The following is a 19,604-nucleotide window of genomic DNA, read 5'->3' on the forward strand; positions in this document are numbered from 1 at the left end:
ATACACTAGACATTCTCTTTACCCTGCCCATCCCTGGAATTCCTCTTAATATATGTCTTTTATACAAGAAAATATATTTTAGGAACAAAATGTGGCTCGTGTAATTTTTTCATTTATTTATTTTACAAGACCTAATTGTGTTTTTCTAATTCCGTAAAAAGGGGTTTTATGGGGAAAAAAGATTCTGAAATTGTTTGCATACATGTATCTCCGATGTCCTAACAGGCTATTACAAGAGGGAGCCTTGTGAACCTTATAGTTATAAAAAGGATATCTCCATGATGAGGCCAGCAGCGTTGAAATCAAGCTTGACTGCTGCACTTGGAATTAACAGCTAGGATTTCATTGTGCTGGAATTGATATGCTATCTGAGATCACTATGCTGGGTTTCTTGCTCTACATGTAGGCCGTTTATATACAGTATATTGTAGGATATACATTCATATTCTTTTAGCTGGATTGACCAGCGCAATCATGGTTCTCAGCTCTAGTACCTGTGGGGAGGGGGAATCCCAAGTGTGAGACCATCTACTGTATGGCAACCATGTGACAACCCCTTAAATGCCAAGAATAATATTACAGATATACTGTGTAAATGCATACATAAAGTAGGAATATAGTGTGGTACACACTGCTTTGTTTATATTGTGTTTTTTTGTGCAGAATATCCACTGCGTTTCACTAATGAGCTGCAAGTGCAGTGGGGTGTATGCTGCACTTACAGCTCTCATGCTTCTTTGCCTTTTCCCCACCTACAGCCTGCCTCCTGTCTGACAGGTCACTGAAACATGAGAGACAGGAGGCAGGCGGGGAAAAGGCAGAGAAGCAGGAGAGCTGTAAGTGCAGAACACACCCCTACTGCAATTAGTACAAATGTAATCAGCATTAAAGCGCCTTTATATTTATGCCATTAGTTAGGGGGTATAAAATCCCGATGACAGGTTCTTCAAGTGCAGAATCCCAGCATCTCTGCATTAAAAATTTCTGCTTTAAATCTGAACCAAAACCACATTTTAATAAAAAGGGAAAATGCATTAAGAAAATGCAATAATCAGAGCAAATTGCTGTTGTGTATTTTAGTTCAGACACCTGTAGAAAAGCAGTAGTTTTGCATGGAAACATGGCCTCATTCATTGCTCAGGATTTGATTTATGAGAACATATGATATATTTGTTTTCTGATTCGTATTGATCAACTCATTTATTATTAATTGCATTCATTATTATTTATGTATTCAGGCATACATAGATTTCACGATCTGTACTAAAGAGCTGAGAGAGAATAAACTCTTTCCACTTGCACGATCTTATTTAGTGTTATATTTAAAAAAAATATATTTATTTATATTGATAAAAATATTTCAAAAATGTTGGTCAGACTATTATTCTATCTTTCAGGATTATTAGGTAAAGCCAAATATGTAATTGTTATTTCATATTAGTTTGCATTTTACTTCTGTTTTTGTTGTTTTTTTATATTGATCAAGACATATAATCAAATTGCTCGTTAACCATCATCTAAATTCATTATTTCTAATTCTTATCTAAATAATTAATGGAATCCAGAGAAAAATCAAATGGAACACTTACTTGGATCGATGACCCATTTGTCTGTCATTGGGACACGTCCAACGGTTAGAAGAGTTTCCAATCACTGTGTCTGTCATTGTTCCTTAATACCTGTTCAATAATAAAGAATAATATGGTCAAAATAATACATGCAAACAATCAACGGAAAGTTTTGTTGGTAAAAGAGGAGTTTCTTCTGCAAATAGTAAAAGATCACAACTGCATGTCATGTGTAACAAAAAATGTTAAAGTGAAATGCATACAATAAAATACACACTAATTAATAAAACAGCACAGAACTGCAATTTTCACACATTTTTAAGTTCAAGTTTCAGTGCTGATAATTATATCTCAGTGCTGAGAAATACTACTATAGTACTAAGATTTCAGACACAAAAGTTAAGCTATTAGTTCTGAGCTTTAATAAAGCAAAAAAGTCTCCAACTTCTGTACATTCACATGTTTCACGGATATTGAACAACACTGGTATACATACAGTACAGACCAAAAGTTTGGACACACCTCATTTAAAGATTTTTCTGTATTTTCATGACTATGAAATTTATACATTCACACTGAAGGCATCAAAACTATGAATTAACACATGTGGAATTATATACTTAACAAAAAAGTGTGAAACAACTGAAATTATGTCTTATATTCTAGGTTCTTCAAAGTAGCCACCTTTTGCTTTGATGACTGCTTTGTACACTCTTGGCATTCTCTTGATGAGCTTCAAGAGGTAGTCACCGGGAACGGTTTTCACTTCACAGGTGTGCCCTGTCTGGTTTATAAGGTTTCTTGCCTTATAAATGGGGTTGGGACCATCAGTTGTGTTGTGCAGAAGTCTGGTGGATACACAGCTGATAGTCCTACTGAATAGACTGTTAGAATTTGTATTATGGCAAGGAAAAAGCAGCTAAGTAAAGAAAAACGAGTGGCCATCATTACTTTAAGAAATGAAGGTCAGTCAGTCCGAAAAATTGGGAAAACTTTAAAAGTGTCCCCAAGTGCAGTGGAAATCTGTGCTTTGGTCTGATGAGTCCAAATTTTAGATCTTTGGTTCCAACCACCGTGTCTTTGTGCGATGCAGAAAAGGTGAACGGATGGACTCTACATGCCTGGTTCCCACCGTGAAGCATGGAGGAAGAGGTGTGATGGTGTGGGGGTGCTTTGCTGGTGACTCTGTTGGGGATTTATTCAAAATTGAAGGCATACTGAACCAGCATGGCTACCACAGCATGTTGCAGCGGCATGCTATTCCATCCGGTTTGCATTTAGTTGGACCATCATTTATTTTTCAACAGGACAATAACCCCAAACACACCTCCAGGCTGTGTAAGGGCTATTTGACCAAGAAGAAGAGTGATGGGGTGGTACGCCAGATTACCTGGCCTCCACAGTCACCAGACCTGAACCCAATTGAGATGGTTTGGGGTGAGATGGACCGCAGAGTGAAGGCAAAAGGGCCAACAAGTGCTAAGCATCTCTGGGAACTCCTTCAAGATTGTTGGAAGACCATTCCTGATGACTACCTCTTAAAGCTCATTAAGAGAATGCCAAGAGTGTGCAAAGCAGTCATCAAAGCAAAAGGTGGTTACTTTGAAGAACCTAGAATATAAGACATATTTTCAGTTGTTTCACACTTTTTTGTTAAGTATATAATTCCACATCTGTTAATTCATAGTTTTGATGCCTTCAGTGTGAATGTACAATTTTCATAGTCATGAAAATACAGAAAAATCTTTAAATGAGAAGGTGTGTCCAAACTTTTGGTCTGTTCTGTATAACAAGTGACAAGATGCTCCTTTGCAGTCATTCCTTTCCATACATTAAAGGGACTCTGTCACCTGAATTTGGAGGGAACAATTTTCAGCCATAGGGGCGGGGTTTTCGGGTGTTTGATTCACCCTTTCCTTACCCGCGAGCTGCATGCTGGCTGCAATATTGGATTGAAGTTCATTCTCTGTCCTCCATAGTACACGCCTGCGTAAGGCAAGATTGCCTTGTGCAGGCATGTACTACGGAGGACAGAGAATGAACTTCAATCCAATATTGCAGCCAGCATGCAGCCAGCGGGTAAGGAAAGGGTGAATCAAACACCCGAAAACCCCGCCCCTATGGCTGAAAATTGTTCCCTCCAAATTCAGGTGACAGAGTCCCTTTAAACCGAAAAAACCAAACTACAATATATCGGAATCCTAGAAAAATAGATAAACCAAAGAGAAAGAACAAGGATCCCTAAAATTTAACTTTTATTAAGACAGTTAAAAAAGACTCTTTATCAAGATAGTTTAAAAGAGGTAAGAAGGCATTCAATGTACCTATACCACCCTATATCACACTATAATGAGTCCTGCCTGACAGTGGAGGTTGGCACCCTAATTTTCTGTGGTAGGTGCCCCCACTCCTCGACGGCTCACCCTTTTTCTCCCTAGTAAATACCTACAATCAAGGAAAAACTGGTGAACCCTAATGTACAGTGCCTATGATACAACTGCCTGACAGTGGAGGTAGACACCCTAATTTGCTGCGGTAGGTGCCCCCACTCAATGGTGGCCGACCTTAGGGTCCCTCACAATCCCTACAAATATAGGATAAACAAAAGATAGTGTCCCAAATACATCACTGATACCCGTAGAAAAAAGAAAAAAAAATTGAAAAATAACCAGAAAAAAAATCAGTAAAACAAAAACAAATAGTGTAAATTCAATTCAGAACAATAACACCCAGAGGGAGTAATGCAAAGCACAATGACTAAATCCACAAATATCTTTACGGGTAAATAGAGTAAAGGACTATACATACATCCAAATAAACCACTAATACCCGTTTAGAAAAACGAAAACCAATGAGAAAATTAAACAAAAAACATAAATAAAACAAAAACAAATAATATGGATCTTATTACTAAGAACTCTTACCCCCTAGGGGTAATGTACAGTCAAATGACTTAACCCACAGGGATAAACGGGTAACCAGAGTGTAACAATATATGTTAGTCCAAATGAATATAATATATATATATATTATATATATATTATATATATATATATATATATATATATATATATATATATATATATATATATATATATATATATATATATATATATATATATATATATATATACACACAGTCATATGAAAAAGTTTGGGCACCCCTATTAATCTTAAGCTTAATTTTTGCAACAGCTACTTCAGTTTCATATATCTAATAACTGTTGGACACAGTAATGTTTCTGCCTTGAAATGAGGTTTATTGTACTAACAGAAAATGTGCAATCTGTATTCAAACAAAATTTGACAGGTGCATAAGTATGGGCACCCTTATCATTTTCTTGTTTTAAATACTCCTACCTACTTTTTACTGACTTACTAAAGCACTTTTTTTGGTTTTGTAACCTCATTGAGCTTTGAACTTCATAGCTAGGTGTATGCAATCATGAGAAAAGCTACTTAAAGTGGCCACTTGCAAGTTGTTCTCCTGTTTGAATCTCCTCCGAAGAGTGGCATCATGGGCTCCTCAAAACAACTGTCAAATGATCTGAAAACAAAGATTATTCAACATAGTTGTTCAGGGGAAGGATACAAAAAGCTGTCTCAGAGATTTAACCTGTCAATTTCCACTGTGAGGAACATAGTAAGGAAATGGAAGAACACAGGTACAGTTCTTGTTAAGGCCAGAAGTGGCAGGCCAAGAAAAACATCAGAAAGGCAGAGAAGAAGAATGGTGAGATCAGTCAAGGACAATCCTCAGGCCACCTCCAGAGATCTGCAGCATCAACTTGCTGCAGATGGTGTCACTGTGCATCGGTCAACTATACAATGCACTTTGCACAAGGAGAAGCTGTATGGGAGAGTGATGCGAAAGAAGCCGTTTCTGCAAGCACGCCACAAACAGAGTCAGCTGAGGTATGCAAAAGAACATTTGGAGAAGCAAATTTCTTTTTGGAAGAAGGTCCTGTGGACTCATGAAACCAAGATTGAGTTGTTTGGTAATACAAAAAGGCGTTATGCATGGCGGCAAAAAAACACAGTGTGTTGTATAGTTGACCGATGCACAGTGACACCATCTGCAGCAAGTTGATGCTGCAGCTCTCTGGAGATGGTCTGAGGATTGTCCTTGACTGATCTCACCATTCTTCTTCTCTGCCTTTCTGATGTTTTTCTTGGCCTGCCACTTCTGGCCTTAACAAGAACTGTACCTGTGTTCTTCCATTTCCTTACTATGTTCCTCACAGTGGAAATTGACAGGTTAAATCTGAGACAGCTTTTTGTATCCTTCCCCTGAACAACTATGTTGAATAATCTTTGTTTTCAGATCATTTGACAGTTGTTTTGAGGAGCCCATGATGCCACTCTTCAGAGGAAATTCAAACAGGAGAACAACTTGCAAGTGGCCACTTTAAGTAGCTTTTCTCATGATTGCATACACCTAGCTATGAAGTTCAAAACTCAATGAGGTTACAAAACCAAAAAAAGTGCTTTAGTAAGTCAGTAAAAAGTAGGTAGGAGTATTTAAAACAAGAAAATGATAAGGGTGCCCATACTTATGCACCTGCCAAATTTAGTTTGAATGCAGATTGCACATTTTCTGTTAGTACATTAAACCTCATTTCAAGGCAGAAACATTACTGTGTCCAACAGTTATTAGATATATGAAACTGAAATAGCTGTTGCAAAATAAACCATTTTTATAAAACATTAAGCTTAAGATTAATAGGGGTGCCCAAACTTTTTCATATGACTGTATACACACACACACACACACAGCACCAGAGTGCCCTTAAAGGTACAGATATAGAACATTGAATATTTTTTATATGCACTCCTCTATCTGCTGAAAAAGTCTCATCTTGTCTTGCCATATAGTGCTAAATATGAGGAAAATAGTCACTCAGACAAAAATAATTATATATATGCACTTATAGACTTCCTGTGATCTAGTAATCAACAGACTAGTGACCGGCATCTCTTCTGCCATAACAAGATGTAGACAAAAGTTGTCATAAGAGAATCTTCCAGGTAGCAGGGACATAATAACAACCACTTATACGTAACAATTTAAAGGAGAGCTCCCCAATATGTATATAGTAAGGGTTAAAGGACTCAATCGTCCTGCTCGCGCAGATAGACAAGATCAAATGCCACAAATATACTTATCTACTTGCTGAGATCTCCCATCATGTTAGTCCCGCTACTCCCCGAAGTTCAGATGGTTAAGTACAGATGAACGTGATCAGCATCTGTTTAACAGTCCCCAGACAGTGCCCGACGCGTTTCCCCCCCATTGGGAATAACGGGGGTTCATCATGGGTTAAACAGCCACACAGAGGATAAAGGAGCTGTAAAGATAAGAACCACTCACCATGTTCCCCTTTATATAATGGAGCCGCGGTCTGACAGCATCGGCATCTCCTCCACATGGAGTGTGCCGGAAATAACGTCATAAAGCCGCTTGAGGCGCACGGAGCCTGCCATCGCACAGAGCGGCGAACCGGAAATGACAATGCAATGCCCGGAAATGCAAAGACTGGAGACGCAGCTCCATACGGCTACAAGAAAATGGCTGATAGAACAGCGCATGTGCATTGCAACCAAATAGCACTCTGTGGCCACACAATGCCATTACAGGCAGCAACAGCAATGCAAAGGGGTAGGCTCACAATCGTGAGTTCATTATGAGAAACTTGCGTGAGTCTCATGCCTCAATACCTGGCACTGCCACCGGCACTCGGGACCAGAATGTGCAGCTGCATAGAAATACATGCAGCCGCACACTCCGGTCCCAAGTGCCGGCGGCAGTGCCGGGACTTGATGCGCGAGTTTCTCGCATTCAACTCGCAAGTGTGACTCCATCCTTAGACAAAAAAAAACCAAGACAATCATACCAAGAAAGTAACCCAAAATATGTAATTGTTACATCTCACTGCTGTAGAGTTTTTCTATAGAAACAAGTTTTTTTTCCCCGTCAATGGTCCATTCATCATGGCATGTAATACTACAGAGATATTGTCCTTTAAAATCATGGTTTCTATACTCTTAAAAGGGACAAAAGCAGCAGCAGAAAGAGTTCCTAAAGGTCCGTAAAATGGACTAGTGGAAACTGGTTTCCATACAAGGTCTGTGAATTTGACAATTTTCTAAGCATGAGACAGATTGTTGCATATTTTCCGCTTTTGTTGCAAAACATCTATAAAAATTGTGTATTTTTTTCACCAAATATATTTAGGGTCTGTTCCATTATAGGGCATGGCTTTCCTTAAATTGTGATGTACGGTATTTGGTCTTGAGTGGAAACAGAGAAGACTTCTCTATACTGGACAAGTGTGGACCTTAATATCAGCTTAATTAGGAGCCACCATATAGATAAGTTGTCATTACTATCTTTTTCCTGGTATGGGTCGCGATAGTGCTTGAGCTGGAGGGCACTGTTAGTGAGGAACAATAAATGTGATCGGAAGTTATTGGGCAGCTGTTTAGGAATTAAGCACTGAATACTGTATAATGTTGGGAACATCCAAAAAAGTGACTATGGTGTGACCGATTTATATTAGAGTTATTTAAATTACTGAAGTACCTGTAATTTTATACACTCAATTTCATATAGCCACTAGCATTTAATGACTTATTATAAAGCATTAATATAAGCCAGAAACAATTCGTTGGGAAAATAAGGACAAAATGATCGCGGGTTTAAGGGTATGTGCACACATTGAATATTTGATGCAGAAATTTCTGTATCATTTCTGCATCTCTTTGGTAGGAAAAAATGCATTTTTTCCTTGAATTTTTGTTGCAGATCTTTCCCCACTCATTACTATGGGTGAAGTCTGCTGCCAAACCGCTGAAAGAATTGACATGCTGCAGATTTAAATCTGCACCAAATCCGCAAGTCATAAATAAGCAACGTGTGCATGAGACTTCAGGATTCTCATTCACTTTGATGGAATCAGGAAATCCTTCAGGTTTTGTGACACATCTGTACTGAAAAAAAACGCATAAAAATCATACAGTTACTAATCACTTAATTGTCAATCTAAATTCTGTATATCTCCATCATTGGTTGTTTCATTATCAAATAGTTATGTAAAAATAGAAAAATAATGTTGACACATCTGTGATGCTTTCATTTTAATATCAGCCTATATCAAAACACTAAACTTCCCTGGATACGGTTTTCCCTGTTTCATGCTTCTACTCTGCTAAATAATTAACATGTAATATAAAATAATGATTTATTTCCCCTTTTAATAGCTACCGGTACTTTTAGATAAATTAATTCATAGTTCATTTTCTACGGTTTGCTGTTGATTAGTTTTGTAGTTTGTCTGTATACCCAATATCTTATTGCCATATCTCATAGGAGTTGTGCCCTACAATACAATCCCTAATGGCAAGTTGATGACTATATTGTGTCTTTTTTAGGCTAAGGAAATATTCCAAGTGCCTTTTCTCCTCCTAGTACACTTTGGATGCACCTATAGGCTAAGCTTTTCTGATACTGTAGCAATTTCAGGCTTAGCAACCTAATATACCCTTTGGGCTTCCTATAATGTTAAACTGGTTTAATGAAACAAATTAATGATAAACATACACAGATTTTGTTAATTTTAGTAAACTCCTCAACTATAGTAATGAAGAAACATCATGTTAGCTGTTGAGGCCACAACAGATGAATCCTGTTCCATATAATGGTTTAACCCCTTGGGCGATGCTTGGAGTTTTCCATTACTAGAAATCTAATACAACATTCTACACACACACTGACACAGCCATCGATTTTCAATGGCCTTTTGATTGGTTATGTCAGATTTCTAGTAGCAGAAATCTTTAAATAGAGCTAAAGTGATTTATGCACTCGATAGATCAGTGGTGGGCTAAGACCACAGACAGGTCTCATTTATCGATGACACAAGATTAATTATTTGACTGTATTTTCCCTTTATTATGAATACACACTTTGTACAGATTTGTTTTAACTTTGACATCAATGGCTACTTTTTTCTGTAGATAAGAAAAATAAAATCCTAATTAGAGTCATTAGAGTTGAATGTTGAAACAACACGTACAAACTTCAAAAGCGACAAATACATCTATATCTGAATTAACCCCCTACTATTTCTGCATCTGTTGCTAGGTGGTTTTGCATGTTCATTGAGAACAACATAGAGCGACACAAACGCAGTTCGGTTAAGTGATTGCTAGGACCTATCCTGCTGTCCTGGAAAGGAGCTTGTAGGTTAGTAGTGAATATTTTTAATCTAATTAGCTACTTGATGTGATCTTTCGATGGGGACACACCATTTAAACCTTCTGCAGCTTCCTTGGCAGTCTTGCCAGTTATAAGTTGTTCTTACCCGGCTCTGTTTTGTTTAGTCCTATATCCTGAACCTCCTGGTGTTTTGTTCCTGAATCTTAACTAATTTTTCTGAATAGCCCACTATCTCGCAATTCTGTAACTGACTGACCTCTTGGTTTACACTTGGCATAATGAAAATTCTCAGCCATACCACGGACGTAACACAGGGGGCCCTGTGCAAGTCCAGATCCCTGTATATGGGTTAAAGGATCCCCTAGGAATTGCTAAATGGAGTGGTTCAGGCAAAACCTTTCCATGGAAACCCTATTAAGAAGTGTAAGGCTTCAACCTACATTGCACAGCTAAACGTATACAAGAAAACCTTAAAAGGATTGCCTACCACTAGGACACCCCCTTCATGATCAAACTGTTTTCCACCATAAAATAATAAAGCCTCTGCTCATCTTCCATGCTGGCACGGATCCTGCGGTGTCGGCACTCAGTCACCCAGGGCTCCCAAGTGGTTGTTGTGACACTGGTACCCAATCAGTGTTGGCGTCACTGTCTCCACCTTCAGACAAATCGAACATGAAGAGGAAGTCCAGGCTGCAGCTGATCTCAAACCTGCTTAATTCTGTAGGAGGTGGGGACATTGACCCGGTGTCACATGAACCGCAAAAGGAGCGCCAGTAGATGGAGTGCCAACACCATTGGAACTGCTCCAACTGAGTAGGAGAGTGTAGGCTTTATTATTTTATTGGGGCCAAGCAAGGGGTATGAGAAGAAATTGACCAAGTAGTGGACAACTTATTTTTTTTTTTTGCTAATGTAATGAACAAAATAAAAGGAACTACCCTATTCCCACTGTGCCAGAGAATTTACTGATGTATATACAGTTAGGTCCATAAATATACTGTATTTTGACAGTAACTGAATCTTCATGATTCCTGCTCTGCATGCCACTATTTTGGAATTTAAAATTAAACAAATTAAAAAGGGGTTGTTAAAAAATATTCTGTGAAACATTAAGGAATTGCAACAATTTTTCCACAAAGCCTCATCATGTCATGGGCTCAAAATTGACTGGGCAAATTAACTATCAAATAAAAAAGGTTTTTTTTTATACGTTTGTAGAGAATCCTTTGCAGGCAATGATCGCCTGAAGTCTGGTAGCTATAGACGTCACCAAATGATGGATTTCCTCCTGTTTTATGCTTCATCAGGCCTTTACTGCAACTGACTTCAGTTGTTGCTTGTTTGTGGCTCATTCTTCCTTAAGTTTTACCTTAAGCATGTGAAATGTATACTCACTCAATGGGGTTGAGATCTGATTGACACTGCCATTGCAGAATACTCTACTTCTTTGCCTTAAACTCCCGAGTTACTTTCGCAGTATATTTCGGGCCATTGTCCCATCTGCACTGTGAAGCTGGGTCCAATCAACTTTGCTGCATTTGGTTGAATGAGAGCAGAAATTATACTCCTGCACACCTCAGAATTCATCCTGTTGCTTCTGTCTTCAGGCACATCAATAAACACTAGTGACCCAGTTCCATTGAAAGACATGCATGCCCATGTCATCACACTGGCTCCAATTTTTTTTTTTTTTTTAACAGGAGATGTGATGTGTTTTGGATCATGAGCCGTTCCAAGCCTTCTCCACACTTTCTTCATCCCATCATTCTGGTACAGGTTGATCTTAGTTTCACCTGTCCAAAGAACACTTTTCCAGAGAACACTTTTCCAGAACTGGACTGGCTTCTTTGGATGCTTTTTGGCACAGTCCAATCTGGCCATTCTATTTTTAAGGCTGATTAATGGTTTGTACCTTGTGGTGACATTCTGTATTTGTGAACATGAATACTTCTCTTTATGGTGGACTTATATACTGAAACACCTACTTCCTGGAAAGAGTTTATCACTTGGCTGGATATTGTGAAGGAGTTTTTCTTCACTATAAAAAAAAATTATGCGATCGTCCACCACTGTTGTCGACCGTGGATATCCAGGCCCTTTTGAGTTTCCAAGCTCACCAGCGTGCTTTTTTTTTTTGCAAACTGTTGGTTTGGCAACTCCTAACATTTCTCCTAGCTCTCTGATGGATTTAATTTAAATGCAAATGCCACACCTGGAATCAGATCCAGACCTTTTACCTATTTAATTGATGATAATTCATAAAGGAATAGCCTATGCAGCTTATTAAAAGCTTTTGAGATAATGGTCTAATTACTTTTGGTCCCTTGAAAAGGAGACAGCTAAATATTCAAGGGCTCCAAGTCCTAAACCCTTATTGCAATTAGGATGCCAATAACCTCAAATTAAAGCTGGAAATCTGCACTTTAGGCCCATAATAATTTTATAACTGTATCTTGAATATATTTTGATAGCTAAAAATGCCACAACTTGCGTCACTGTCCAAGTATTTCTGATCCTAACCATAGATATGATCAATTATTCAACACCAATTAAAAATTTGGTTTGTTAGCAAACAAACTTTCTGCTGTTTGCACTAAATAAATTAATCAAAAAATTAAATTATATAGTAAGTGGTTTCTCTAAACTTAACACAAACTTCCACTTTTAATGACTACTACAGTCTCACAATTATTCAAGATCATGAATAGAATCCCTCATAAGGCCATGTTCCCAGACAGTATAAACCAGGGGTGGACATACTGTTGGTGCAACCTGTGCAGCCACACAAGAGTGCAGGAGGTAAGGGAGCAATTTTCACCTACAAACCACCAAGCAGCTTCTGACACACACACATACACATTTTTGGACTGCAAATGCCCCACATAATGTTTTTGCACAGGGAACCTCTTCTGTTTGCATCCATTCCAGATGGGAAAGCTGCATTTAAAAAAAATAAAAATAAAAATCGACTGCATTTAACAGTTGAAGCAAAGTGTTTATTTCATAAAAATGAATGCCAACTGTGCATTTATTTGTGCATATTTCCCTTTTAAGCTTCTGGGGGGGGGGGAGCCTGAAAAAAACGTGGAAAAAAAAAAGATGCAGTTCTTAAGTATAGAAACACAGCTGTTCTGCATTAAAAAAAAACACACCAAAAGATGCATAAGATCTGCACTAAAAACACAAATAGGCTGAAGATGCAGCAAAGAAAAAGCAAAAAATGCAAATAAGAGTAGATTGCACCTTTCTCTCTCTCTCTCTCTGTGTCAGTGTTTGGTCTTTACAATTGGGATTTGCTCATCTCTAATCAAATACTTGGACTGACTAGGAGTTTGCAAGACTGACATTTCATTGCATTTTTAAATGTGGCCAAGAGAGTATCACAAAAAAAAAAATACAGCAAAGGCTATATATATATATATATATATATATATAATATATATATATACACATATACATACATATACACACACACACACTAGATGGTGGCCCGATTCTAACGTATCGGGTATTCTAGAATATGCATGTCCACGTAGTATATTGCCCAGCCACGTAGTATATTGCCCAGCCGCGTAGTATATTGCCAAGTCACATAGTATATTGCCAAGTCACATAGTATATTGCCCAGCAACGTAGTATATTGCCCAGCAACGTAGTATATTGCTCAGCACCGTAGTATATTGCCCAGTCACGTAGTATATTGCCCAGTCACGTAGTATATTGCCCAGTCACGTAGTATATTGCCCAGTCACATAGTATATTGCACAGCGACATAGTATATTGGCCAGTTACGCAGTATATTGCCCAGTCACATAGTATATTGCCCAGTCATGCAGTATATTGCCCAGTCATGTAGTATATTGCTCAGCGCCGTAGTATATTGCCCAGCGACGTAGTATATTGCCCAGTGACGTAGTATACAGCAGAGCCACGTAGTATATTGCCCAGCCACGTTTGTCACAGGTTAAAAAATAAACATATACTCACCTTTCTGAGGGCCCCTTGTAGTCCACTGCAGCTTCCGGTCCCAGGGTTGGTCTGAGCGCAGGACCTGTGATGACGTCGCGGTCACATGACCGTGACGTCATGTCAGGTCCTTTCCGCGCAGGACTTGTGATGACGTCGCGATAACATGACCGTTACGTCATGGCAGGTCCTTCTGCCATACCATCTTTGCCACCGCAACCTGCAACGGAAGATGGCGGGCGGCGCGAGCGGCTCAGCGGACTACAGAGGGTGAGTATAGCAGGTTTTTTTTTTTTATTTATTATTTTTCACATTACATTTTGTACTATTGATGCCGCATAGGCAGCGTCAATAGTACAAAGTTGGGGACACACAGGGTTAATAGCGGCGGTAACGGAGTGCGTTACCCGTGGCATAACGCGGTCCGTTACTGCCAGCATTAACCCTGTGTGAGCGGTGACCGGAGGGGTTTATGTGGGCGCCGGGCAGTGAATGCGGGGAGTAAGGAGCGGCCATTTTTTTCCGGACTGTGCGCGTCGCTGATTGGTCGCGGCAGCCATGACAGGCAGCTGGCGAGACCAATCAGCGAACGAATAACTGCGACAGACAGACAGACAGAAGGACAGGACAGACGGAAGTACCCTTAGACAATTATATAGTAGATACATACACACACACATTTACATACATCCATACACACCAGGATTAATTTACTTCAGTTCTTCAATACAAAAAGTGAAACTCATATATAGCAATTACAAACACAGTGATCTATTTCAAGTGCCAATAGGGGGAATTTGACATCTAGCTGTTTATACTGTAGAGGACACGGTGGCCCGCACTCACCAGCTGGGGCCTTGTTGATAAAGGAGAATGATGCTGCACCATCTACTCACCAGTTTAGTGGAGAGAAGCTCCTGCTACACTCAGTAGGTGCCCACATCTGTACTGTAATGTAGTGTAATAGTGTAATGTGGGAGCTAGCAACCATAAGGAGGTGGCATGCTTAGTGGTTACTGTACTTAGCGGTTCTCGCTGCCCAAGCACTGGGGGCTGTAAAGTGCACGCCTTTTGAATCAGTGGCTCCTGTGTCAAGCAGAGGATCTGCATTTAGTTCATACATCAAAGTGACATCGTAACATAGTTAGCAAGGCCTAAAAAAGACATTTGTCCATCCAGTTCAGCCTATATTCCGTCAGAATAAATCCCCAGATCTACGCCCTTCTAAAGAACCTAATAACTGTAAGATACAATATTGTTACGCTGCTGGAAGACATCCAGGCCTCTCTTGAACCCCTCGACTGAGTTCGCCATCACCACCTCCTCAGGCAAGCAATTCCAGACTCTCGCTGCCCTAACAGTAAAGAATCCTCTTCTATGTTGGTGGAAAAACCTTCTCTCCTCCAGACACACAGAATGCCCCTTGTGACTGTCACCTTTCTTGGTATGAACAGATCCTCAGAGAGATATTTGTATTGTCCCCTTATATACTTATACATGGTTATTAAATTGTCCCTCAGTCGTCTTTTTTCTAGACTAAATAATCCTATCTTTGCTAATCTCTCTGGGTATTGTGCATGGGGAGAAGTGTGGAGAAGGTGGTTGCAGCATCCAATGGCACTGCACCGTGTGCTGCTACACGGATTTGGCTAGCGGAGTAACATACAAAAGGTACCTCTACATTGATTTGTCCATTAGAAGTTTCTGATGCCTTTGCATTACTACCATTATTTATTGCCAATCCCACTAACTCCGTTACATGAGCATAGATATATTGCAGTCGTTGTCCTGGGACAAGAACTCTGTCCTTAAGTGGATGCATTTTCTATTACAGTCACCGCCCTGGGATGGGATATCTACTAGTCTAAGCATATTAGTCACCTTTACTGATAAAGAAGCTGGTTTGATATACCGCCTGTGCTCTACATCTCCATAATTAAACAATATCTGACTGCAGTGATTGAGGCTTCTTAACGATATGTAAATCTGTTTTCACATGACAGGAGTTTTTACTTTAATCTACTTCAGCATGTTTCCCTTTTCGCTGATCCCTGCTGTGTAACGCAGCCCACTTTGTATACGTGAGAAGTGTATGATCAGCAGAACTACTTGGCATCCATAGAACATTGAAAATCACATCCAAATTACAGCAGCCAAGAAATTGCAGCAATTATGACTACTGCATCTCTTTCTCAGTATTTCTAATACAGCATTAGCCATATGTTAGCATTAAGAAAATTAGCTTATGAGCTGTTGGCTGGTAGGGCTTAACACAAAAAATGATATTCACAGTTATAAGCATATGCAAATGAATGGCTTTACCACAACTGCAGAAAAAGCAGCCTATTAGGGTTGCTTCAGTATATCTACTGTTTCCAGACCGTTCTCTTTTACTAAAATGCTAGTTTATTTTGGCTTAGCGCATCATCCTAACTTCCTAAGTAATCCCATGATTTATTTGCATTCCTAATATAATTAATATTACTAAAGCCTATGAGAGCTGTGCAACAAAATAGAAATGTCCACGTTTTCACTTAAAAAGAGTAAGCATGGTTTAACTTTATCAATAAATAAATAGTACATGTGAAAATAGGAAACTTTGCAATCTCTCTGATCAGAGAAATCTGCTACTTTTGTTTCCTGGATTGTTTTTTCATACTCAAAATTCTCAATTCATTAGTTAAACCAGTCTTCATTAAATCCAGATTTGCCCATTACTGATTTAGGAGCTGAAGCACATCATTTTCTATGGAGAACTGTAACTGTTTCAGTAGAACTTGCAGCAGAATGTCTGTCTGTCTGTCGCTCCTCCTTCCTATTCTATAGAATTTTAAAAGCACCAACTACCACTTCCAATCTCAGGAATGGGAAAATCTGTCTTCAGTGAATAAAAGTTTCACAGATTTTTCCCATATATTAGAAATGAAAGATGAACCTAGGAGGCAAAATCAGCTAATTTCTCTGGTAAGAAAGTTAAAGTTGCTTGTTTTCACTTGTACTATTGATTTCTGAAATAAAAAGTTGAAATGATGGATACTAAATGTTGTTTAAAAAGTATCATTTAAATTTAAAGAAGATATTCAATTACAGTCCAGTGATTCCATTATTATACAGAACAGTTAAGGGAACACTAAATTAGATATAAATAATAACAGTAAGCAGAATATTAAATCTCATAGCATTTGTAGTCTGCAGGATTTCCAGCATTTTTGTGAAATAAACAGACCCACAGAAATCCGGTAGTATGATAAAAATGCAGCAGAGAGTACAGGGGTCATGTCCTCTGCAGCAGAGGCCCCCAACCTTTCTAACCTTGAAAGCCAAATTCAGCTATGAAACTGGGTCATGAGCCACATTCAGCTCCTGCCCCACTCACAATGGTGATACCCAGAGCCTCTGTCACCGAAATAATGACAACCAAAGCTTTTCCACTGAAATCACATCAAGGCAGTATGCCAAGCCAGGGTTGCCTATCTCACCCCTATTCAGATCTGCTCTTCTGTGCAGGGCTACACACAAGTCACCATCTAGAGATCTACTCTTTACTGTTAGCTACACCTAGTAATAAGCCACACATCGTGGGCCCACGAGCCACATGTGGTTCTCAAGCTACAGGTTGGTGACCTCTGTCCTAGAGGCTTGTGAATGGTTGATGGGCGAGTATAGAAAAGGCAAAGCCAAACTAGGTTTACTGCGGGCAGATAAAGTTGCACATGGTAATAGGACACCTTTACTGTTTATGAGACAGGCATTACTATACCCTCCGTATACCTATGTATCTGAAAGAAAATTAATTGACATTAACATTTAGGAGGTTCTCTACCCTATAAGCATTACTAGAGGAGAATATGTCCATAATGCAGTGGATGTAAAGGGCAACCACAAATGCATACAAAGTGCCATGATGCCACTAGCCATCACAAGGGCAGCATGATGGCTCAGTGGTTAGCACTGCAGTCTTGAAGCGCTGAGGTTCTGAATTCAAATCTCACCATGGACAACATCTGCAATTCGTCCGCATGTTCTCCATGTGTCTGCATGGGTTTCCTGTGGGGACTCCGGTTTCCTATTACACACCAGAGACCTACTGATAGGGAATCCCAATGGGGACAAGAATGATGATATATGTAGAGCGCTGTAGAATTAATGGCGCTATGTAAGTGAGTATAATAAATACTGAGAGACATATACTGTTCAATGTTATTTGTATATATTAATGTTCCGGATTTGATGTAATGTAGAACACTTAAAGAGTATATAGATGGGTTATGAAAAACATAATTTGGTTTCACATTTGGATTATGTACTTTCGATAGAATGGTGCCAAAGGTATATTTAGCAGGAGTTTTATCCATGGTCGATTATGAGCTGCTACTATCCTCATAGAATTCAGAGATGTAGGCAACACTTCCACTCCTCCAGAGAAATTGCTAAAAGGGATGACATATTTGGAGCCGGATAAATAACAAATACCCTATATAGCCCAAGGAACAGTTAGAAAGCAGAAAATATTAGGGAATAGTGGAACATAATGTTTATTTCTATAGAGCCAATATATCCCACAGAACTTTACATTTTAGAGGGGACTTGTAGACAATAAAGACATTACAGCATAACACAACTCAGACACCAAGAGGAATTAGGTCCCGGCTCGAAAGCTTACAATCTATGAGGAAATAGGGGAGACAAAAGGTAAAATGGTAAAAAGGGTGTATGGTATGGTCCATCCATCCATAGAATGAAAAGGGTATTCACATAATGTTGCATGAACCGGTCATCAGAATAAATAAATGTATATATCTACACATCCCTTAAATAAAAAAATAAAACATGGGAGTCAAACACCTGTATATTTATATGCACATGAAGCATGCCATATACTACCAATGTCCACAAATTAGTAATGTACTGTATGTAGAACAGTAAATAAACACTTTCACATATCAAACTGAATCAGAGATTGATATGACATCAATGAACGCCAAACATAACTGAAAAAGGGAAGTTTGTAATAGTGGCACCATTACATTAATTCAGAGAAAAGCATGAGAACATTCTTATATTTTATTACTATAGGTCACATTTTCATGTAGATAGCACAAATAGAAGATAGTGTTGTGCTGTAGGTATTGTAAGGGATATATAATATTTTGCACAGCGTGCTCATGTTCTTATTAGAAAGCCTTGTTCCGCAGGGTGCTTGGCAAAGTAGCAAAAAATGGTTAGGGAACACAGAGACTGCTGTGACTGTAATGTACAAAGTGGCACCGGACTGCCGGCTTCATTACCCTTCTCCTAGGGAGCAGTGTTTCACCAAAATATCCTGTTAAAGAGGACCTGTCCTGACATGTCTGTATTCCTCCAAATCTTTTCTTAGAACTCTGCATTGTGCCTTTACTCTGTCACCTCTACGTGAAATTTAGGGATAAATTGATTACTCGCTGTTAATAGTTGAGGGTTTATCCCCTAATAATTCCTGAGAAATCCGATTAGAAGAGATGTTATTCTCCGCATATTGAATGTCCCTTATTATTCTCTAATAAACATAAGATGCAAAAAATAAAAAAATGTTTATTTATACACCCCTTAGGGTATGTGTCCACATTCAGGAAACGCTGAGTTTTTGACGCAGCGTTGAGCAGCATGCATAAAAAAACGCAGCGTCCAGATGTTACAGCATAGTGGAGGGGATTTCTTGAAATCCCGTCTCCACTATGCAGTAAAAGACGCATGCGGCACACTCGAGAAAACGCACATACAGAACGTCTTTTAAGAACGCAGCATGTCCTTACATTGCAGAAAAAACTCAAGGACAACGCAGGTGACCTGCCAGTGACCTCAGGTGCAGA

General features: G+C 39.0%; 1 protein-coding gene across 4 annotated transcripts in view; it reads right to left on the reverse strand.

Annotated features, from left to right (window-relative positions):
* Positions 1-19,604, reverse strand: part of RPH3A (rabphilin 3A) — a 450,823-nt gene that overhangs the window by 326,667 nt on the left and 104,552 nt on the right. For all 4 annotated transcript variants that reach the window (XM_077292456.1, XM_077292446.1, XM_077292453.1 and 1 more), the window contains one exon: positions 1,590-1,679. In XM_077292456.1, coding sequence (XP_077148571.1) covers positions 1,590-1,666 — 77 coding nt within the window. In that variant the 5' untranslated portion in view covers positions 1,667-1,679. The remainder of the gene's footprint in view (positions 1-1,589; positions 1,680-19,604) is intronic.

The sequence above is a fragment of the Ranitomeya variabilis genome, chromosome 1 (genome assembly GCF_051348905.1).
Source record: "Ranitomeya variabilis isolate aRanVar5 chromosome 1, aRanVar5.hap1, whole genome shotgun sequence".
In the NCBI taxonomy this organism is placed as follows: Eukaryota; Metazoa; Chordata; class Amphibia; order Anura; family Dendrobatidae; genus Ranitomeya; species Ranitomeya variabilis.